Below are 20017 nucleotides of genomic sequence, written 5' to 3' on the forward strand. Positions count from 1 at the left end.
AGAAAGCAGAGAACTGCATTCAAATAATCTTAACAAACGTAACTTCTGTGTGACACACACACGCTCACACACACTACACTACACACCATGGCAAGCCAAAGTTAGCTGTGAATAAATTAGCCCATCTCTTCTCCATCTCAGGCTCATGAATAAAAGATCTGGTGGCTGAAGAGGAACAGAAAACACATTTACAGAGAGGCAAAATGGAAAACAGAGGAGAGGATGAATACCTATGTGTGTGTGTGTATGTGTGTGTGTGTGTGTGTGTGTGTATGTGTGTGTGTGTGTGTGTGTGTGTGTGTGTGTGTGTGTGTGTGTGTGTGTGTGTGAATAGATCATACCCAAATAGCAGCTAACAGCATAACGCTCTTTAACAGGATTAGAAGAGGGATTAGCTAATAGCTGACAGAGAAAATGAACACTGTAGAGGGAGACAGAAAGACAGACTTAGAGTGACAGACAACTGATAGATACAGCACATAGGTACAGGGAGAGAGAGAGAACAGAGGGAAGTGGAAGAAAAAAATAAAGAGTAAGGATAGCATGAACAATTCAAGTTCTATAAATCCTATAAAGAGAGAGGTCTGATATAGTTCTGTAAGGTTCACTCAGCACTTAGACACAGGGAACGTGTGGAAAGGGTGCAGGGGCCCTGCTAATTCCACCGCATTGTATGAAGCACAGTGACACCGTAAGAAAAGCTATGGCAAATAAATCAGCAGTAGAAAGTAGCGATGTGTGCTAGAGCCGTTTTTCAAGTTTAGCAGAACTGTGAGATAAACTCCATGGAGGCAGAACATTAGCTGCGAGGAAACAAAAGAGCTGGAATATATAACAGCTCAACGGGTTATCCCCTGTGAACGATGCAGTCACTTACAGAATATTTCACTGCTTTCCATTTTTTTCTGACTTATTTTTACCTTCAATTATAGTTCCCCTGTTGAGTTAATGGCTATTCAAATGACGGCATGATGTATTAATGAGTGCAGCACCCATGGGACGTACATTAATACTGGACAATTCTGGACCCTGCGATTTATTTTCAATTTGTGCAAATGCTGGCACCAGATACATTGAAGTTGAACATAATCATTGAGTTTTACAGATAATTTTACAATCTAATATTGATGAAGGCATTTTAATGTCCCACAAATCTCAGCTTCAATATGCTGCCATTTTTTTTTGTCTTTATTATTCAGGAATATCATTATTCTTATTCGTATTTATTTATTTTTTGCAACAACTGTCAGAGGTGATGTCTGTCTTGAATTATTTCTTCACTGCTAACTAATCGCAACTCTAACTGTCTACGATGACGTGAAATTAGCTTACGCTATAAATTTAGTAGAGCCTCATTTCAACATAGCTTTGTGTCTGTGTGAGTCGACCGGAGTTGTTTCATTCTGATGATTTTGGCATGTTGATTTCGAACAGAGCATATGCAGTTTGTATCACAGGAAGTTAGCAAAAAAGAATAATTAGTTAAGAGTCTAATCACATTCAGTTTATTTATAATCAAACTGTGTTATTGTAAAATGAAATATAAAATTTTCAGGCAGTTTAACACATACTGACTGTCTGGAATGTCATTTTGTAAAAATAAATAAATTAATCTTAAATAAAAAAAATAGGAAATCATTAATAAATTTGTGTACATGCATTTATTTGAATATTAATAGATATATTAATATAATTGGCTTAAATAATGTGTTATTTAATTGTCAGCAATATTCTAGCAGCAGCTTTGTCCCAATTTTTTCTCCAGGTTAATATTCCACGAAACTGGGCAATGACAAACCGGCAAAATTAGCTCCAATGGCTGCAGTGACGTTGTAATCCATCCATAAAGGCATGGCATTTTCATGTATGGGACCCTAGGGGTTGTAGTCTGTATGTGGAATGGAATTATTGACATAAAACTGTGAGGAAAAGAGGCGTAACTGTCGTAAGTAAGTAACTCTTTATAGGACTCTTGGGGGTATAACTGCACACTAAACCTTTGCAGGCATTTGTGTTTTTTATGTACTTTCTTAACACTGATATCTTGTTACAGGATAACAAATCTAATCTTCAATCAGAAACCTGAATTCATAATCCTCTCAAACATAATTTAAATATCAACAGAGATGTTTGAAATATCAACCTAAACACAGTCTAGCCAACATCCCTCCATGCCAGCTCCGCTCTCTCTTGCACACACAGACACACACACACACACACACACACACACAGTCACACACAAGTTTTGACCTCACCTCAGCACCCTTAATTAGTTAGAAACAATTATCTGGAGTATGGCGGCACACAGGATTAGATTCATTATCAGAACAACCTCTCATGTGCTGCCACGGCCCCCTGAACCTCGAGCAGTGTCTTGGTGAGAAGCCGTCGTGTCCTCTGCCTTCAGACACAGCAGCAGTTAAACACACTCTGCCAAGATCCAAAGCCAGCCTGTCCCAAGGTCGATACACTTGGCGGCATAACCGAGTGTTGAAGTGCCTGGCGGTAGCAAATGAGAGTTAACAAACCAAAATCAATTTTATACACAGGGGCCGTGGACTTTATGCATGGCTAGTTCCCTTTCAGCTAAAGAAGAAACAAAGCGATGGCATCTCAAGTGCCTCAGATCAGATCGGAGCAGGAGGATGATACAGTGTTGGTCTCAGAGGGAGAACATGAGGGAAGAAAAGGATATCAAGAGGCTATAATGAGCCATAAGCCATCATCAGCATTATCAGCCACAAAAACAGCCTTCAAGTAAATATTTAACACAGAAATGTTTGTTGGCTGGCAATAACAGTCCTTTTAAATTGATTGCTTTCATGAGGCTTAATAGTTTCATATGAGCCTAAATCACAAAGCGAGGCTGAGTTAGAGGAGAGCGGTCCGTTCTCCCTGATTAAGATGTTGTAAATTCACTCCATTTGCCCGAATGAAACCGTGGTGCCAGGTACGTTACTGTGTCTACTTTTCCCCCTGCTCAGATCAATCAAACCCTCACAGTGAAATATAAAGCTGTCTCCTGAGCAGCAATGTGAGTGGAGAAAGCAGTACTTAACAACAGCTTGCGTAAAGAATCAGTGTAAAGAACCATAGCATGGCCGGGTTGTAATAAGGCTTGTGTTCTCTGCAGCTTCTGATAGCTTGTGATTCAGTCCTTCAATTTAAACAGAGACATGGTTTACCTTTTACTTTGAAATTAAAGCGTTAGACGATAATAGCACTGTCACATACCAAGTTGGCGCTCAGAGTTAGGATGAAAGCAAAGGAAGACTGCTAATAATGGCTTCCGCAGAGCTACATTATAGAATCATTTGGACATGAAATAGCAGGTAAACATAGGTGTTGAAGCCAATAAATGATTTTGTGTCGAAGCTAGGGCCAACCCAAGCGTAGACGTATACCTTACGTCGTACACTGAAGCGCATATCCTCAAAAATGTAACTATAGCCCAGACCGCAAGAGCTGCATGTGATTGGTTTGCTTGGTAGCATCACATCTCAGACCTGCCGCCATTTTTTGAATTGAGAAGAACAGGGACAACATCTTTCTTTTCTCCGTTTTCTTTGAGAACCTTTTTCTCTTCAACAACAGCTCTAACTCCAACACGATCCGTTTAGTAAAACCACCATTGTTCTGAAGTAAACCAAAAATGCCAGAGAATTCGTAAATAAGCAGGCAAGAAACAGGAAGACACTCAACACCAGCATAGAAACTCTCTCGCCACTAGCATTTTGTTAGTGTAATGCCGTGCAGCTCACACAAACTTACACACAACTATAAGTACTCGTTCCAGTTCTTAGGATAATGCGTACCTAACGGGTAGCTTCGACGCAGAAGCATGAATCAGCCTAAAGTCATCACATTAACTCAGTCCATGAACCTAAACACAATATAACCTCCATTAATAAGATTATAAGATCTGTACAAAAAGACTGGTTTTAGGTGGAGTTACTTGCTGCAACTATATCATGACTAAAGGCCTCCAAATCATACAATAACACAGGAGTGCTACTAATCTCCTCATCTTACTCCTGGAAAGAACTATTAAACAACTTGTATCAAATTATTAAACATGAATCAACTTACTTTATAAGGTTCTCCAAACAGGTTGAATCCAGTTGAGAACAGGTCTTCATCCTGTTGGACCTCCTGATTCCTCCTCTCCCACTCTCTCCTCTTCAGGGCGCTGCGCTCTGACTCCAGATGACTGGAAACACAAAGGGAAAAAAAGCTTGTTAGCATCTCCCATTGCGGCCAACACACAGGCCTGGCACCAAGGAAACCCACTGGTTTATAATGAGTATCGCTAACGAGTCGTTTTTGGAACCGCAAAGAGCGTTTTGCTCTTTTCCCGCAGTGTGATTAGAGTAGTCACGTAGCTTGAACAGGGAAATAACAGGGTAACTACTGCCACTGCATCGTGTGAAAATGACTCACATTGCATGGACAGAAAGTGAAATGAGGAAAAGAGTAGAAAAAACAGAATCCTTCACGCAGGTTCAAAATACCAGAAACAATTGTTTTATCCAACAAGATTTTGACAGAGGGTTGAACGGTAAAATACACACATATATTTATATATGAAGCTGCAAGGTTTGTTTAGACTTCTTTTTTGACAGGCTACTTAACAAACCTGGCTTTCTGATCTGTCACTAAATATTATTTTAGTCGCTACCTCACCTCGAACACTGGCTGTCCTCATGGAAATGATAATCCTACTCATATTTAACGTGCAAACACAAAGACAACACGGAAAGCGTTATGTCTCTTTGAATTAGCTCAGCAGTGGGTTTAGTTATTTTTCTCAGGGCTTTTGAATTATTCCCAGTAGTCTATGAATTTGAGCTGCCATATTATCAAACTACTATAAAATGTTTATGTCATGCTGCTACTGTGTGTCATCAGAATGTCCTAAAACCACTGCTTTAAGTAGGAAAAATAATTAAGGATAGTAGACAGATTGTTTGATTCATCATAACTTTATTATACACATCACATACTACATTCTTAGTCCTGCTGTTAAGCATGGCACTGACACTGTGAAGCACTTAGCTTAGCTCTGTGTATGGATTGTACACAGGACAAAACAACCTGTCTGGTTCTTGTCTGGTTCTTTCCTACTACTCTCTATGTAGAGATGTCTTATGTAGAGAGCTTGTCAGCAAAAGAATAAAACACTTTCAGAAACTACTTGGTGTAATTTCTCTGAGCTGATAACTCCGTCAATAGAGAAAACAGAAAGAGTACTCAAGTAAAAGTAATGTTAATTATAATGACTCACGTAGAAGTAAAAGTACTTATAAAATGAATTACTTGATTAAGAGTAAAAACAGCATCTCATAAAGAACTACTCAATTCCTGAGTAACTTTATAAGGATGTCTTGCGTTCAAACAGGATATTATTAAGAGGTTATAACAATGTAAAGTGCACATTGATCGAAATTAATTAAGTGACATGTTCAAAACCTAGGCAAATGCCAAAATACATCACTTTCAAACATCAAGGAAAAACCTTCACTGAATCTATATATCTATATATATATCTGTATGTGCCTGCGTGTAGCCTTAGATCCTCCGGTGGCCTTACAAAAGTCTAGGTTGAAGACTAAAGGTGACCGTGTTTTTGCCATCAGGACCCCTCAGCTTTGGAATGGCCGACCTGAGGAGATAAGGCTTGCAGAGTCAGTGACTTCTTTTAAATCACTTCTAAACCCATTTTAATAGACTTGCTCACATCTCATGTGATGTGTTGTACTGTGTTTTTATTGTTTTCTTTTCACCTTTCATTTTACTTGCTTTGCTGTTAAAGCACTTTGTAAACCCTGTTTTTAAAATGTCCTATAAACATAAAGTTTATGTTATCATATTATATATATAAAGACTTTGTGTATACTGTATATTAAAAAATGTTGACCTACATTTGCCCACAAGGGTTTCCAGAAATAGCATACACTATATTTGTGACACATTTGAAGCAACAGAGTTAAAACATCTATACTAATAATTAATTAAATTAAATCAAATGTATCATATAAAGACTGGTACATTTAAATTAAGTCTTTGCTGGAAAGCAGAACACAAAAAAGTCAACCAAAGCACAAGACATAAATTGTGTTTTACAACTACAACATTAGCCAGAGCTCGAAAAAGGCAACCTTTTGCAGTTTTTCTATTTATAGTAGGGCTAATATGATGTAACGTATGCCATTAGCTGGGTACTTTCATTCATGAGTGCATTCATTTTTAACGTAGGTGAGCCCACTGGGAATTTAACTCCTTATCCAGGCAGTGTTTATGACATGCTGTACCCACTGAAGCAAACCACTCTGTAAAGGCCAGATGCATTTAAAGCCAGTTTCAGTTGAAACCTCACTGGGTGTCCTGTCAGTGTTGGTGGATGAATCACAATTTGCTTTAAATCTTCTAACATTTCTTCACTCCTGTTTTGAACTATTGTCTAGAGATGGACAGACTTTAGTTTGACCATTTGATTCATGGTCGGTTCTTGTGGCCTATATTGAAGACAGCAGACAGTAAATTATGATAGGAATGGCTTGGAGCAATGGAGGGGACTCTCCAAGTTTTGGGATCCTGTCCCTTACACAAACATGTATTTTTAGCAAAACCCCTTTAACAGAACGGTTACAATTCAGCCTGCTCTTCTAAATGCCACTTCACCGGCCTCCACAGAGAAATCTAAACGCTGGAAGCCAAACTTGAATATCCAAAGTACAAAGTAATATTTATGAGTGTGTGTGAATACTGGTTATGCATGAGGCTGTGGCCTGCTGACCCAGGAAAGGGCATCCTGTTTTTTATCACATCCACTGTCGAGAGATGAGAAAGGCCGGGTAATTAGTGATCAACACAATTAAAACAGACTTTCTCTTTTTCTCTACCAGACCTCGCTTTCAACATTTAATCCATCAGCAATATGTGAGTGGGAGGGAGAGAGAGCGGAGAGGCAGTAAGAGAAAAGAGGGAAAAAAAACAGGGAGGCCCATGGGAGTAAAAAAAAGACCCAGTTTCAGGGCAACAGACTCTTTCTTTAAAAGGAAAAAAAAATAACAGAATGATGAAAGACAGAGTGGAGGGATGGGGAGAGGAAGGTGGAATAGGAGGAAAGCAGGAGCAAAAAACAAGAGCAGAGGGAATATACCAGACAAAATGAATGACAGGTTTGGTGCGTCTGTGTGTGTGGGTATGTGTGTGTGTGTGTGTGTGCGTGTGTGTGTGGGTGTGTGTGTGTGTATGTGTGTGTGTGTGTGTGTGTGTGCGTGTGTTAGCCTGTGTATAGCAGTATACATAGATGTGATCATTGTGTGTGCTGGGACTGCTGCTTGACATGTGCATTGTCTGTCAGTGCAGGGAGATAACTGACAGAGCTGTCACTATGACAAACACACACACACATACAGTACGTATACAAACGCGCACAGTGCTACAGTCCCATGTGAGAGATCACTGTCTCTGTCTCGGTGTGTCACACACTACATTCACACAAAGGGAATCAGGTCAGACAAGGTAATTAACACATCCAGGATGTATTTCCCACCATGTGGCAGTGAGACGGTACAAAACTACCTGTCATACACAGGATAACCTGTCCGTTTACCCTCCACTGAACGCCTTCTTCTTCTTTTTTTTACAAGCGTCAGGACCACAGTGCCATGGTCAGACAGGTCAGTCAGAGACTTTACAGCCACCTGCTCTGACACAGTAAAACACCCCTTGGTCTAAATCAAGCTCTTTGAGGCGTGCAGGACTGGTGACAATGGCTTCACTTCCATCTAAATGGAGCAGAAATTTTTATTTCATTATTTGAATAAAAATTATCTATAGTGCTGAGTTAAACAGCCGGTAGAGCTAATTCTACTTAGAGGTGCATTAAACAACTGGAGAGGAAGACAGCTCATGAAGCTGATGCAATCACTTATCAATAATCATATTGTGAAACTTGGTGGAAATCCACATTAATGGCAAATCAAACAGTTTTTAGTACTTTTTAGGTCAATATTACACTTATAATTATATACTAAGGCTACATGTTATTTATTATGCTTGACAATGTATCACATATAATCTTTAATTGCTGGTAGTGCCCCCTATGTGGTCTGCAGTAGACACAATTAACCAGGACTGACAGTCCTGGTTAATTGTGTCAATGTCTACAAACATAATTGTTGGTGATATCTAGATCTGCCATGATTATTCAACTAGTCCGTCGAAAAAAAACATTCATCAGCAACAACTTGGATTATTGATTATTGGATTATGTTTCATTAAGGAATTGATGGTTCCAGCATCTCAAATGAGACACGTCTTAGTCTAACCTTAATAATAGATATTTTTTGTTTTTTCGATCACAAGTTGACAAATGCTCTGTTACATTATTAAGCGCTAATTTCAGTGTTTTAATTGATTTATCAAGAATATAATTGGCAGACTTATAGATAATGAAAACAATCATTACTTACAGTCCTAGTAAGTTCACTTCAGTTCAGCATCCAAACATGGATGTTTTTAGTCACAGCTGTTATTTGAACTATCATTGATGCAGTAACTCCGTGGCTGAATCTGATATTATTCAGATTTTAACTGTCTTCTGATGGTCATCGTATTCACATTATTATTTATATGTGATGATATCAGGTTGGTACAGAGACGGCAGCTGGATCAGTTAGTTTGTCAGCAGTTAACAGCACTGCTGATAAAAGTGAAACTCTGACTTTTCAGGGCGAAAAAAAAGACAGATGATGGACAGACTGACAGATGGATGGATTGGTGGGGATTAATGGCAGCGGTGATAACAGCAGTGGGCATACTGTCGATGTTGATATTTCCTGTGAATAAAAATGTAGCTGTGGCAGTATTTTTTCTACCACTCTGCTTTCCTCCTGTGTGTGCGTGTGTGTGTGTGTGTGTGTCTGTGTGTGTGTGTGTGTGTGTGTGTGTGTGTCCTGAAGTAATGCTGATAGCCAGAGTAAGCTCTGGGAATTTAATCTCAGCAGAGCTATGCTGTGCTCCCCTGATAACTAAATACACACTTACAAACACACACACACACACAGGCACACACGCGTCTCGAACACAGCCTCATCACCCTCTCATTCACTTTCACTGCACAGTGTTTCAGTATCACTCTCTCGACCCCTCAACATTTTCTGCCGCGGCTCCCTTGAGCAAGGCAGCTCCGCAGGCAGCTGCCCAGTGGAAGAACAGCTCCTCTACTTGATGGATGAAGGTTAATCAGACGGTTTGCTCTCAGGAAAATGTCCTATTGCAGCTATGGGGATTACAGGATTGTTTTAATAGAAAGTGCAACTGAAAGACCGCAATTTATTTGTCCTAACGGTCCAATATTAACAGAACTGTGCTGAAATTATATTAAATTCTTTTATTTATTACATTTACTTCCACTGTGTAACACTGACGTCTTACATTTAATGTCAGTAAAAACTGAAAGATTGTTTCCAACACACCGCACGGCTGCAGCCAGATGTTGAAGCCGGTAAGTGGGTTAAAATGAACGTGTTGAAGTGTCTGTGTTATGTCGTCAGTGGGAGAAAGGCTCCATGCCTACTTATGTCATCAAGAGAGTTTCTGGAGCTGCTTCATTGAGAATCTTCTGGAGCCTGACTTTGTGGACTCGTGCTGCATTTGTGTCTCATGGGAATTACCGTCCCAACCGTTCAAGGCAAATGGCTGGGAAAGATAGCTCAACTGATTTGAAGCCATTGAGACATTTGTGTGAACTTCAGTCCTTCGCACTTAGATTTCACAAAGTGAACACTGATATACAGATCCTATCCTTGCTCATTAAATGAAAATAAGCTATTATATAGCTAATTTTTATTCCAAATGATTTTGTATACAGTAACACTTATATAAAGGCACCTTTTATCAGATCATCACTGTCAGCATATCAAAGTTGCCTTGTTTCTTCCAAAATTCTGTTGAAAAATAAGAGTTGACCTGATGAGTTGACCTGATGAGATCAGCGTCTACTCGAAGGCATCATGAGACCGAGGTCAAGGGTTTGGTGTCTTTTCTCAAACTACACCACGTTTGGGTTTGTAGATATAGCTGTTACCACACGCTGAGGTCACCTGCACCGCGACATGAAATCAGATGAACCAGGACTGAACCACACTCTTCATTAATGCTTCACAGTCACTGACTCACTCATAGTTGCCTGTCTACCAGCTGGCTCTACCAATCATATTCAAGCCAATATAATATTATAATTATAATACCATTATAATTTAGTATTTCTCAACTGATTTGATAACTGATATCATGTTCTCATTGATGTTAGTCAAGAGGGGCTAGCTCTGTCAGCATCCTGTAAATATTTGTCCTGATCTGAAATGTCTAACAAAACAAACTAGAATGGCACTTATAGAGTTCATATCTGTTAAGGTCCAACAGTCCTGTTATGAAACCAGTTTTACTAGATCTGGATTTTTTATTTAAATCTGCTCCTAATTGTACACACTCATAAATGTCAATGCCTTAAACATGTCAGATCTTTTCATCCATTAGTGATTCTCTGACAAATCAATGGAAAGGTAAAAAGAATGATCTATCTCACAAAGAAAAAAAAAAAATTCTGGGTCTGCCCTCTGATCCGGATCAGCCCCAAAAGTGAATGGCTTCTACCCTGACCAATACAACATCCTTCCCCGAACTTCATGGTAATCTGTTAAGGTAGTTTTTACGTAATCCTATTTATAAACAAACTCATGGCGGATCCAGGGGATGGGGCCAGGGCACCAGCTGAAATCGGTTTTGACCCTGAAGTACCCCTGTATCGGCAGTAGTCTCTTTTTTATATATAAACTAGCAACTACGAACCATAAATATGACAATGTATTTTATTTTCAAAGCTTTTTCGCTTTTTGCCTTGTTCAAAGCTATCGAGGTAACAGTAAGCAAGGGATAACTTAAATGTGCACATCAATGAATCAGGAATTGCATATGGATGTTGGACATATAATTGGCCCCTCTGCTTAAACTCTGGCACCTTTATGGCCCCTTATTTAGAAAATCAAAGATCCACCACTGAAAAAAACTAAAAGACATGGGTGAAAAAATAAACTCCTTATTCGAGGGGGTAATAATGAATTGAATGTATACAATTTTTGTGTATGAATTCATTTTTAAACACACCTCATCTCAATTAGCCCAATTAGGTTCAAATAAAGCAGAATTTGAGCTCTATATTTTGTTCTTTAGAGTGTAAAGTCTTTGTTCACATTCACAACACTCAAACATGATGGTAAAACTGTTTTTATGTCATGTCCAAGTTTAGTCCACGGTTGTATTAGTGACACCTCTGTCTGTAATGCAGTCATATATTATTTGCTTTAAATAATATATGATTAGTCTATTGCTTCTGGAAAAGAAACAGCACTGATGATTATACCTCTAGCTCAAGTGGTATTATTAAATCCCCTCATATTTTCAACCTTTGCATTTTATTTAACCTGCATTTATCTAGGCAGCTCATTTAGGAATAAAGCCTGCTTCTAATGTGTGTGTGTGTATGTGCGTGTGTGTGAGGCAGAGAGAGAGAGAGTGGAAATGTGGGGATAAGGGGGTAGAACGAGTGTTTTGGAATGACAGGGAGAAGTGAGGGGGATAATGAGAGGAGGAGGAAGAGGAGGAGTGGGGGAAGGAGAGAGGAATAGCTGACAGGCAGCAGACAAAAGCTTTGTTTGAAGTGTCAGTTCAACAACACACAGTGTGTGTGTGTCTGTGTGTGTGTGTGTGTGTGTGTGTGTGTGTGTGTGTGTGTGTGTGTTCATTCAGACAGCATTAGACATCAGAGAGATATCAGCAGGCATTCCTGGATAGACGGAGGAGAAGGAGACGATCCAGTGAGCCATCAGTATGAAAATATACAGCTCTTAGCTTTGTGCAAGTGGATGGATCGTTAAGAAAGAGGATCCCAGAAATCACTGCTTTGTGCCTTTGTGTGTGTTCGACATGAGAGCAAGTATTATAATGAGACACAGCCTTCAAACACATTGTTACCTTCCGGCTTTGTTTTCATGCACATCACACACCTGTGTGTTTGACACTGATGGATAGATAAAGAGACTGAGAACGAGGACAGAGCAGGAATAAGACGGGACTCGGCTGCTTTGTGTTCTTATGTGTGTGTCACTTCTGAGACAAGATAACACTGACACACAGACATATAGAAATCACACAGTAAATGTAAAGGAGTTCTCTCCTTTATACTGTTTCGTCTTTTTGTTTGTATTTAAAAACCGTCTCAACTCCATCAAACAACAAAAGCCATTAGAGTTTGAAAGTGAGCAGCACTAGTAAAACTGTGTGGAGTTCTTCCAGGATCAAACCACTTAGAGTAAATTACGACAAATCACACCAGCCATTTGACAAACCATGTTGTTGAGTTGTAGACTCCTGAGTGTTTTCTGTTCTGTTCAAAACACACATTTCACATCATTCACTCTCTTATATGAGAGTCAATTAGTGAACTTTACCCAGTCAAGATGTCAAGAGTGAGATGATGTACAGACTGCAGAAAAATCTTCAGCGGTTTAACCATGAAAAATCTCAGGCAAGAATAACCCTCTGTGTGAACCCACTATCACAGTGAGAAGCTGCTTTCAGACATGCACAGGTCTCCTCCGTATTTTCTCCAGAGGCGTGCATGTGTGAAGCCAAATGTCCGAGTGATGTGCTCCCCAGTTTCTAGGGAATTTATCTGCCTGACCTTCTAGTATAAGGTCCATAGAAATGCAGAAGTGTAAGTGTGAACACAGTGGGGATCCCCTGCTGGATTCACCAAGAGTGAGCACTGGGGTCTGATGGCGCTTGAAACACGCGACAGATGCAAAAAATGAAATTGACATCAAAAAACCTCCCGTTGCGTTTCAGACCAAAAGGACTGAAATGAATCAAGCAAATAACAAATTATGCTCAAATATGTCAACAATAATGTAGTGAACATATAACCCTTCTTCAATGAATTGTCCTTTATTATTTGTTATACTTTCGGAATACTTCTACTAATATATCATCTTTGATATTTGGTGTCTTTACTGTGAATTACATTTTTAACTACTCACTTCTTCAGCCCTGGGTTCTGTCTGCAGGAGCTAGTACATCCATAGAGTGTATACTGCTCCAGCAACGTCCATCCAGTAAGATAGGGCAACCAGTGTGTGGCCTGACCATTGACAATGGACGACGCGTCCCTACCTCCTCCCATTTTCCAGAAATGTTGTCAATATAGATACTTACGCTGCCATCTTACACCAACATCGCATATTGAGCCAGAGTCTCTGCACTAGTGACTGGGGGATGCATTTCAGCATTGTGAAAAGCGAGAGGGCCATTTTGTAATTTAAAATCAATTCGTTAGGTATCGTTTACAGTGCGTTTGATTGGTAAGTGTCACATTTAGAACATGTTACAATTTCTTAAGTGCCTTTTCAACATGGGAGACAGGAGACTCTATCTTTGCACAGTGACAAAAACGTGTGGTTAGGTTGTGTGTGTCTATGTGAGCATGTAGTAAATTATGGGTCTCAATTGTCGTAGGTACTTTAACATAATGGCTTTTGGAGACCAGTGAAACAAAGGATTATGGAGAGAGAGAGGGAGAGGGGGAGAGAGATGTTGAAGTGTGTGTGATACAATGAAAACAGACCACTTAAGCACATTTCTGAGTGCAAACACTTTGTAGTAGAATCACATTCAGTGCAAACAGACTCCATAGTGACTCCAGAAGCTGCTCTCATGCCAACTCGCTGCAATGTCCTGGAATTCATTCTAAATTCCTGAAACGGCCTCTCGCTGGTCTTTTGTACAATCATCAACGTTTTTGATTACCCGGCTTCTTTAAAACATCTTGAAAACAGTTTGAATTGTTGTGCTTTAATTTATCCCTGGTGAGTGTGATAAGAATGTTTTCATAGTTATCAAACGGCATGGAGCAGAAAGTGATCATTTCCAAAAGTATGATATTCTCCAAACAATCTTTTCATCTTGATCCAACTGCATGCCGGTGATAACGACCTATTCTTCTTTCGGATTACAAGAGCGACAACGTGCGATAATTCACAGTTTAAGTGTGAAGATTAATACTGTTTTCATTAACGATGGTTCACTTCCTTTTATTAATTAGGTGCTGATGAGTAATGACCGGATGAAACTGAGGAAAGGATTTTCACTAGTTATGTTAAACCCAATGAGGTCGAGTGGAGTTTATCTCTGTGATTGGAAACATTAAGAACATTATGTCATAATTTCATAATTTTGAGGAGGAGGGGGGGAGGGGGGTTGGGGGACACTCTGCCTTGAAGCTTAGAGAGACACCAATGATTTACAATAAAAAGCCAAATAAGTGTGTAAGATTTCAAATGTTTTTATTTCATGTCTCTATCTAAATTATATCAATTTTGTAGACGTTAGCAAATCTGTCAGTAGTTTTGAAGGAGGTTTTGCCTTGTGTCTTTATGGGTCAAAATAGCAGCTTCAAAATAAGTTTGACTTGGAGCAGGGATGCATGGTGACTCCCACTCCCACTCCTCACCCTTATTGTCTGTTCTTGAAGTTTGATCTCTTGTGAGAAGCGTGTAACTGAGAGAAGAAGGTCAATCAGGTCAAGAGCAATGCTGAACTGTAGATCAGTCCAAAAAGACATAGAACACATTTCAGTTTATCGCCAAACCCTTAAAATATCAAGAATTGAAATCAGAGTTTGGTGAATTTGATACAGCAGCAGACGTTCTAAATCAGGAAGCCGGGGATCATGGTTAACATCCACCAACCAGTTGTGTTTCACTAAACAGTCAAAGCTTTTTCCTCTACATGAAACATAAAAACTCCACAAACTATTTCAAGTGATGTAACTGTTCAATATGTTGGATTTAGTGTAAGGTAGTGGTGGGGATGTAGATAACCACCAACAGGATACTCCTCGCTTTCCAGGTGGTTTTGCAGGTGGTGTAAAATGTGTAAGGTCCTCTCTAGAGCCAGTTTTTGGTTTGTCTGTTCTTGGCTAAAGAAACATGGTGCAGCAGGATTGAATAGGACCTGTTTCCTATGTGTAGAAATAAAGGGCTCATTCCAAGATAAAGAAAACAGAACAATTCTTGGTTTCAGGGGATTATATACTAATGAGAACAGGATTATGAATCTTCTTTTCCATTCCTGCTAATGTGCCTACTACGAGCTCCCCCCAGCACCTGAACTCCTTAGACAATCTCTAAGGCTGAGCGGAGCCACCTGACTCACTGAGAAAACTCATTACGACCCGTTGTGTACGCGACCTCGTTATTTCGTTCAACCGCTGCCCCTTTATGTCGAGAGGAGACGGTTGAAGCTCGGGCGTTTAGACAGGATGCCTTCAGATCGATTTCCTCCGGAGGTTTACCAGACAGGCTAAACCAGGAGGAAACCCAGAACTGGCTATAGAGATAGTTGACCCCATCTGGCCAGGGAGCGCCCCCCCAGGAGGAGCTCGGAAGTGTTGCATGGAACGTCTGGGATACCGTACTTAAACAGCTCTAGGACTAGATAAGTGGAAGACAATGAATGGATGGGTTTCTACTAATGGATCTGATCTGAAATTGTATCGCAAACTTGATCACACAATGTTCAGCACTTCTGACAGAATTAATTAAATCTATGGTAACGGGGGGTGCAGATGCATGCGCACAAAGATCATGCTCATGAACAACAGATTCAGTGACAGGCACACTGACTCCAGCATTAGAGAAAGAAGTGCATTGATGCCAGAACTGTAGCTGACACTATGAGGTCTGACTTTCTGCATGGATGGTAAAATCATTATGGACCATAGAGCAAGCATGCTGTACCGCTCGCACACAGTAGCTTGCACGCTGTAGCTTTCACATTGTAGCTCTCACACAGATAGCTAAGTAGCTCACATGCTGTAGCTAGCACGCCGTTGTAAAAAGCACCACACACACCAAATTATAGATCTCTTATGTTATTATTAGAAGTTGAAAACGTTTTTCTTCTTTCATAATGAAACCATAACAGGACAAATTTGAATAAACCGGGCCACCACAGTCTAGATAATTAATGGGAACCACTGATGTTATCGCATTAACATCCGATGTTTAAATGTCTGTCATACCGAAACAATTATAGGCTCAGAAAAACTGCCTTCCTTAAAAAATCGAACTACCTGCAATCAAAAAAAAAGGAGAAGACAGAGCCCTGCCCTTCTTCTGCTCTCTCTCCCACCGCTGTTCCCAACATCTGGGTTGTTATAGGATTTTCTGCTTGTCTAATTCTATTCCATTACAAATTCAATATCTTTGTGTTTGGGGCTTTTGCTGTGATTCTCAATTTTTAGATTATGAAAAAAAACTGTTGTCTGCTTTAATAGAAATCGCTGTAAATATGACTTTAAACCTGCCACTGCTATGTTTGGAAACACGATAACTTTGCAGAATGCCCAGTTTCAAAGATCAAAAACCGATCTCTGACAGATGGATTTCACTGAATTAATGCCTATCAGTATATTAGCCTCACTGGTTGAAAATGTTATTAAAAAATGTGTGTGATTCCCTTACAGGCGATCGGTGAACTCTGATTACACCCAGCAGTGCTAATGTTTTGACGCTTACAGAGGGCTGCTTCCCATCATCGGATTTCAAGATCTCTTTCCGCTCTGCTTGATGTGCAACTCCTCAGTCTGCCTTAAGGGTGTTTTCATGTGGCAGCCCAGCCACTTCCAAACTGCTCCAAAAAAGGAAAAAAAAGGCAGAGGATGACGTTCAACACTGGGGGAAATGAGCGTGCAGTGGCAACAATGACGCTGTATCCCTAACACTGAAATGTGTCATAGCAATTATTTCCCAGGGATGTGTTGATACTAAATGGCCGCAGGTCGTTTCTCCGTCTGCCAACACAACAGATGACACAAAATCAGAAGTGACGGCGTGAGGACAAGCCTGAATGTTCACTGTTGCCTTTTGAAAGGGAAACAGATTATTCCCTGATTAGTCCGATCAGTGATAAGGGCTTCCTTTATGTCCTGACTTTCCCCTGTTAATGAGGGGTTAATAATGTAACACACCCTCAAACAGCAACCTCCCCTCCTCCTCCTCCTCCTCCTCCACACACACACATCATAGTTAATCTACAGACTATTAGCTGATGAGAAAGAATTAGTGCTGGGTAAATTTGTTAATTAGAAAATGAATGAACGCACTTAACTATATCCTGTATTCTGTTAAATCAGAGCAGGAGAGAAAGAGAGAGAATGATCAGATAACAGGTTAGAGAGAGGAAGACAAAAGATGGAGCGAGTGGGGAGGAGGAGGGAGGGAGGGGGGGGGGGGGCACTGAGAGGGAGATAGTCAGACCGAGGCATCTGGTGACGTTAATGTTTGCCTCTCAATGCTCCTAGAGCCAAGCTCTGGAGACATAGTCTGGTTGAGACAAAGGCACGCACACACAGAAACAGTAATACACACAAACAAACACACAGAGTATCCCTCACTGTCATCTCCAAAAACATTCATTAGAAGATGTTCAAACTGGGCACACAGTTGCACAAACCCACATGCATCCACGCCACAAGCCTTTCAGACGCAGACACAGTGTGGAAATTGTGTGCATGCACGCACACACACACACACAAGCAGACACACACAGATACGAAAACAATGTTAGACAGGCAGTTTATCATAAGGGCAGGAAGAGACAGAGAGAGATTAGAGACCATCCTTATACTCACAGACACATAAACAGTGTCTGTCGGTGTGTGTGTCGGTGTGTGTGTGTGTGTGTGTGTCCAGAGAGCGACTGAGAGCAAAAAAAAGGTAATTTGGGGGAAATAAAATGTTGATTGCGTTAACAGGAACCTTTCCTGTTTTTGTGTAACTGTAAACTCTACATATGACCATTGTTAATCAGCAACACATTACTTGGCAAACCCTTACAGTTATATGACTATACACCAGCTGATTGATATCAGTTTGGTCTGTGTGTGTTCAGTGAGGTTATGTCTGACGTGGGCTGTCGGTGGGAGCTTCTACCAAAACAACAAATGTGACGCATTCCTGTTACAAAGTTGTCTTATGAATGTTGCAAGCCCTTAGCAGACTGACGTTAACCACAGTTACCTCATTCCGTGCTGGGTCAATCTTTTTAAACTGCAGCGTCATGTTTCCTATTTCCACATGTGCTGCAGACTGACCATGTGACGTGGTGTGGGTGTGGAGTTTATGGAGTTGTTTGGAGTGGACAGTTGAGTAATGAAGCCAAAGTGATGACTGCTGTAACTTCACACACTGCTGATTAACAGTTAATGAAATTACTTTTTCAACGACTAAGTGTAACGAGTAATTGATTGCAGTTTACTTATTAAGTAACTTCTGTTTGTAAATATATCTGTATCATATAATCCTTCACTTATATACATTTTTGCGTTGTATTTCGTCTGTGGGGGGGGGGGGGGGGGGACTGTAAATTTCCATGGTGAACGCAGTGTTTAAGCCTGTTTACATGTTAATGAGATCTGTCGTCTAGAATGTAATGGCTTCACTAATGTAATCACAGCCATTATCACGCTTATGATCTCTGTCTCAGACATTATTGCTGATGTCACTCGCTCGTCATGGCTGCCTCTGGGATCCTCTGACAGTGGCCCCGTCGCCTCCTTAATGCACCGGCGACATTTCCCCTGCGCTTCCTCTGCCGTGCACAGCCGAGGCTTTACATGACTCTGTAAATTTAATTGAAAAGACAGGCGTGTAATCCTCACGCTCTAATCTTGCTCATTTACATGTGTGTACATGTCCAAATAGATTTATACTTCATCTTTGTATGTGTAGGTGTGTGTGTGTGTAGTAGTTTTGCCTGTGGCTCAGGCAGAGTTTAAACCAAATATTTTGTTCATATTGACATTTTAATAATCTGCTACATTAACCTGATATTTATTGTAGATTAGCTGATGGTGTATAATGGATCAATATTACTGATTCTGAGGTGTATCCTTTAAGTGTGAATCTGAGACTTTTAGAGTTGAATAGAAGGGTGTGCTCCCTCCTCTGTGATGATCACGTTATGTGTAACGGCAGAACAGGAGGGTTGTTGTGTTTCATGGTCAATTTGTTCAAAAATACTGACAGCCCTGGAGCCCACTGGGTAATACCAGGACTTATGGTTATTAACACTGCGAATGTGGTGTTCTAAAAGATTCTCATAGAGGAGTAACAGCGTATTACGTTTGAAAGGAGAAATTATTTCTCCCTCTCACAAATTAGAACTTGACCTGTCTTTGAACAGCCTGCACCTGAACAGCCTGCACCTGAGCTGGCACTGCTGCTGCAGCTGCAGTGCCAGCTCAGTCTCTACCCAGTCTCTGGTAGAGACTGGGAGCTACATATTAGGGCTACTGCTTCATCCCTGACATAACTGTGTCAGAGTTCAGGACTTTTCTCTACATGTGCTATTCTCCAGACGAAGAGAGCCATTACATCAGCTCATCAGCTCGTACTCATATAAACTGGCATCAATAGAGTGTTTGGCCCCTAACAGCAGTACAATAAGCACAACGCTGACATGTTATCCTTTGTTTTAGCCAATTTTTGGTGAAAAAGCAAACAGTTTTCTGTTTGAATCATAGACTTATATAAAGTCTATGATATTGGTATTGGTAAAAATATAAAGATGGATGACATGACAGCTACTGAAACGTGAAGCCAAAGCATCTTGGTCGCCCTATGGTTGCTGGCTGCTGTAAAGGTCATATCTCCAGCATGTTAGTGGATGGGACATGGACCAAACTGCAAAGTACACATCAAATTTGTTTTTCTAAAAGGTGGTTTCCTAGTTTCCTCCTAGTTATTTGATGCCGTAGAACAGGATCAATATGTGGCTCTTTAGCTTCTAAATGTCCCCCAGTGTTCAGCGGCTTGTCACTAGAAGTGTTCACCTGATGTTTGGTAGGAAGTATTCAGTGTACGCTGGTGTTTATCAGAGCTTTTTAACT

At 40.4% G+C, this 20017-nt stretch overlaps 1 protein-coding gene across 1 annotated transcript in view; it reads right to left on the reverse strand.

The window, feature by feature from the left end:
* Positions 1-20017, reverse strand: part of aff2 (AF4/FMR2 family, member 2) — a 145914-nt gene that overhangs the window by 100390 nt on the left and 25507 nt on the right. Inside the window, exon 2 of the mRNA XM_062393311.1 lies at positions 4090-4210. Coding sequence (XP_062249295.1) covers positions 4090-4210 — 121 coding nt within the window. The remainder of the gene's footprint in view (positions 1-4089; positions 4211-20017) is intronic.

The sequence above is a fragment of the Platichthys flesus genome, chromosome 8 (assembly GCF_949316205.1).
Source record: "Platichthys flesus chromosome 8, fPlaFle2.1, whole genome shotgun sequence".
NCBI classification, from domain to species: domain Eukaryota; kingdom Metazoa; phylum Chordata; class Actinopteri; order Pleuronectiformes; family Pleuronectidae; genus Platichthys; species Platichthys flesus.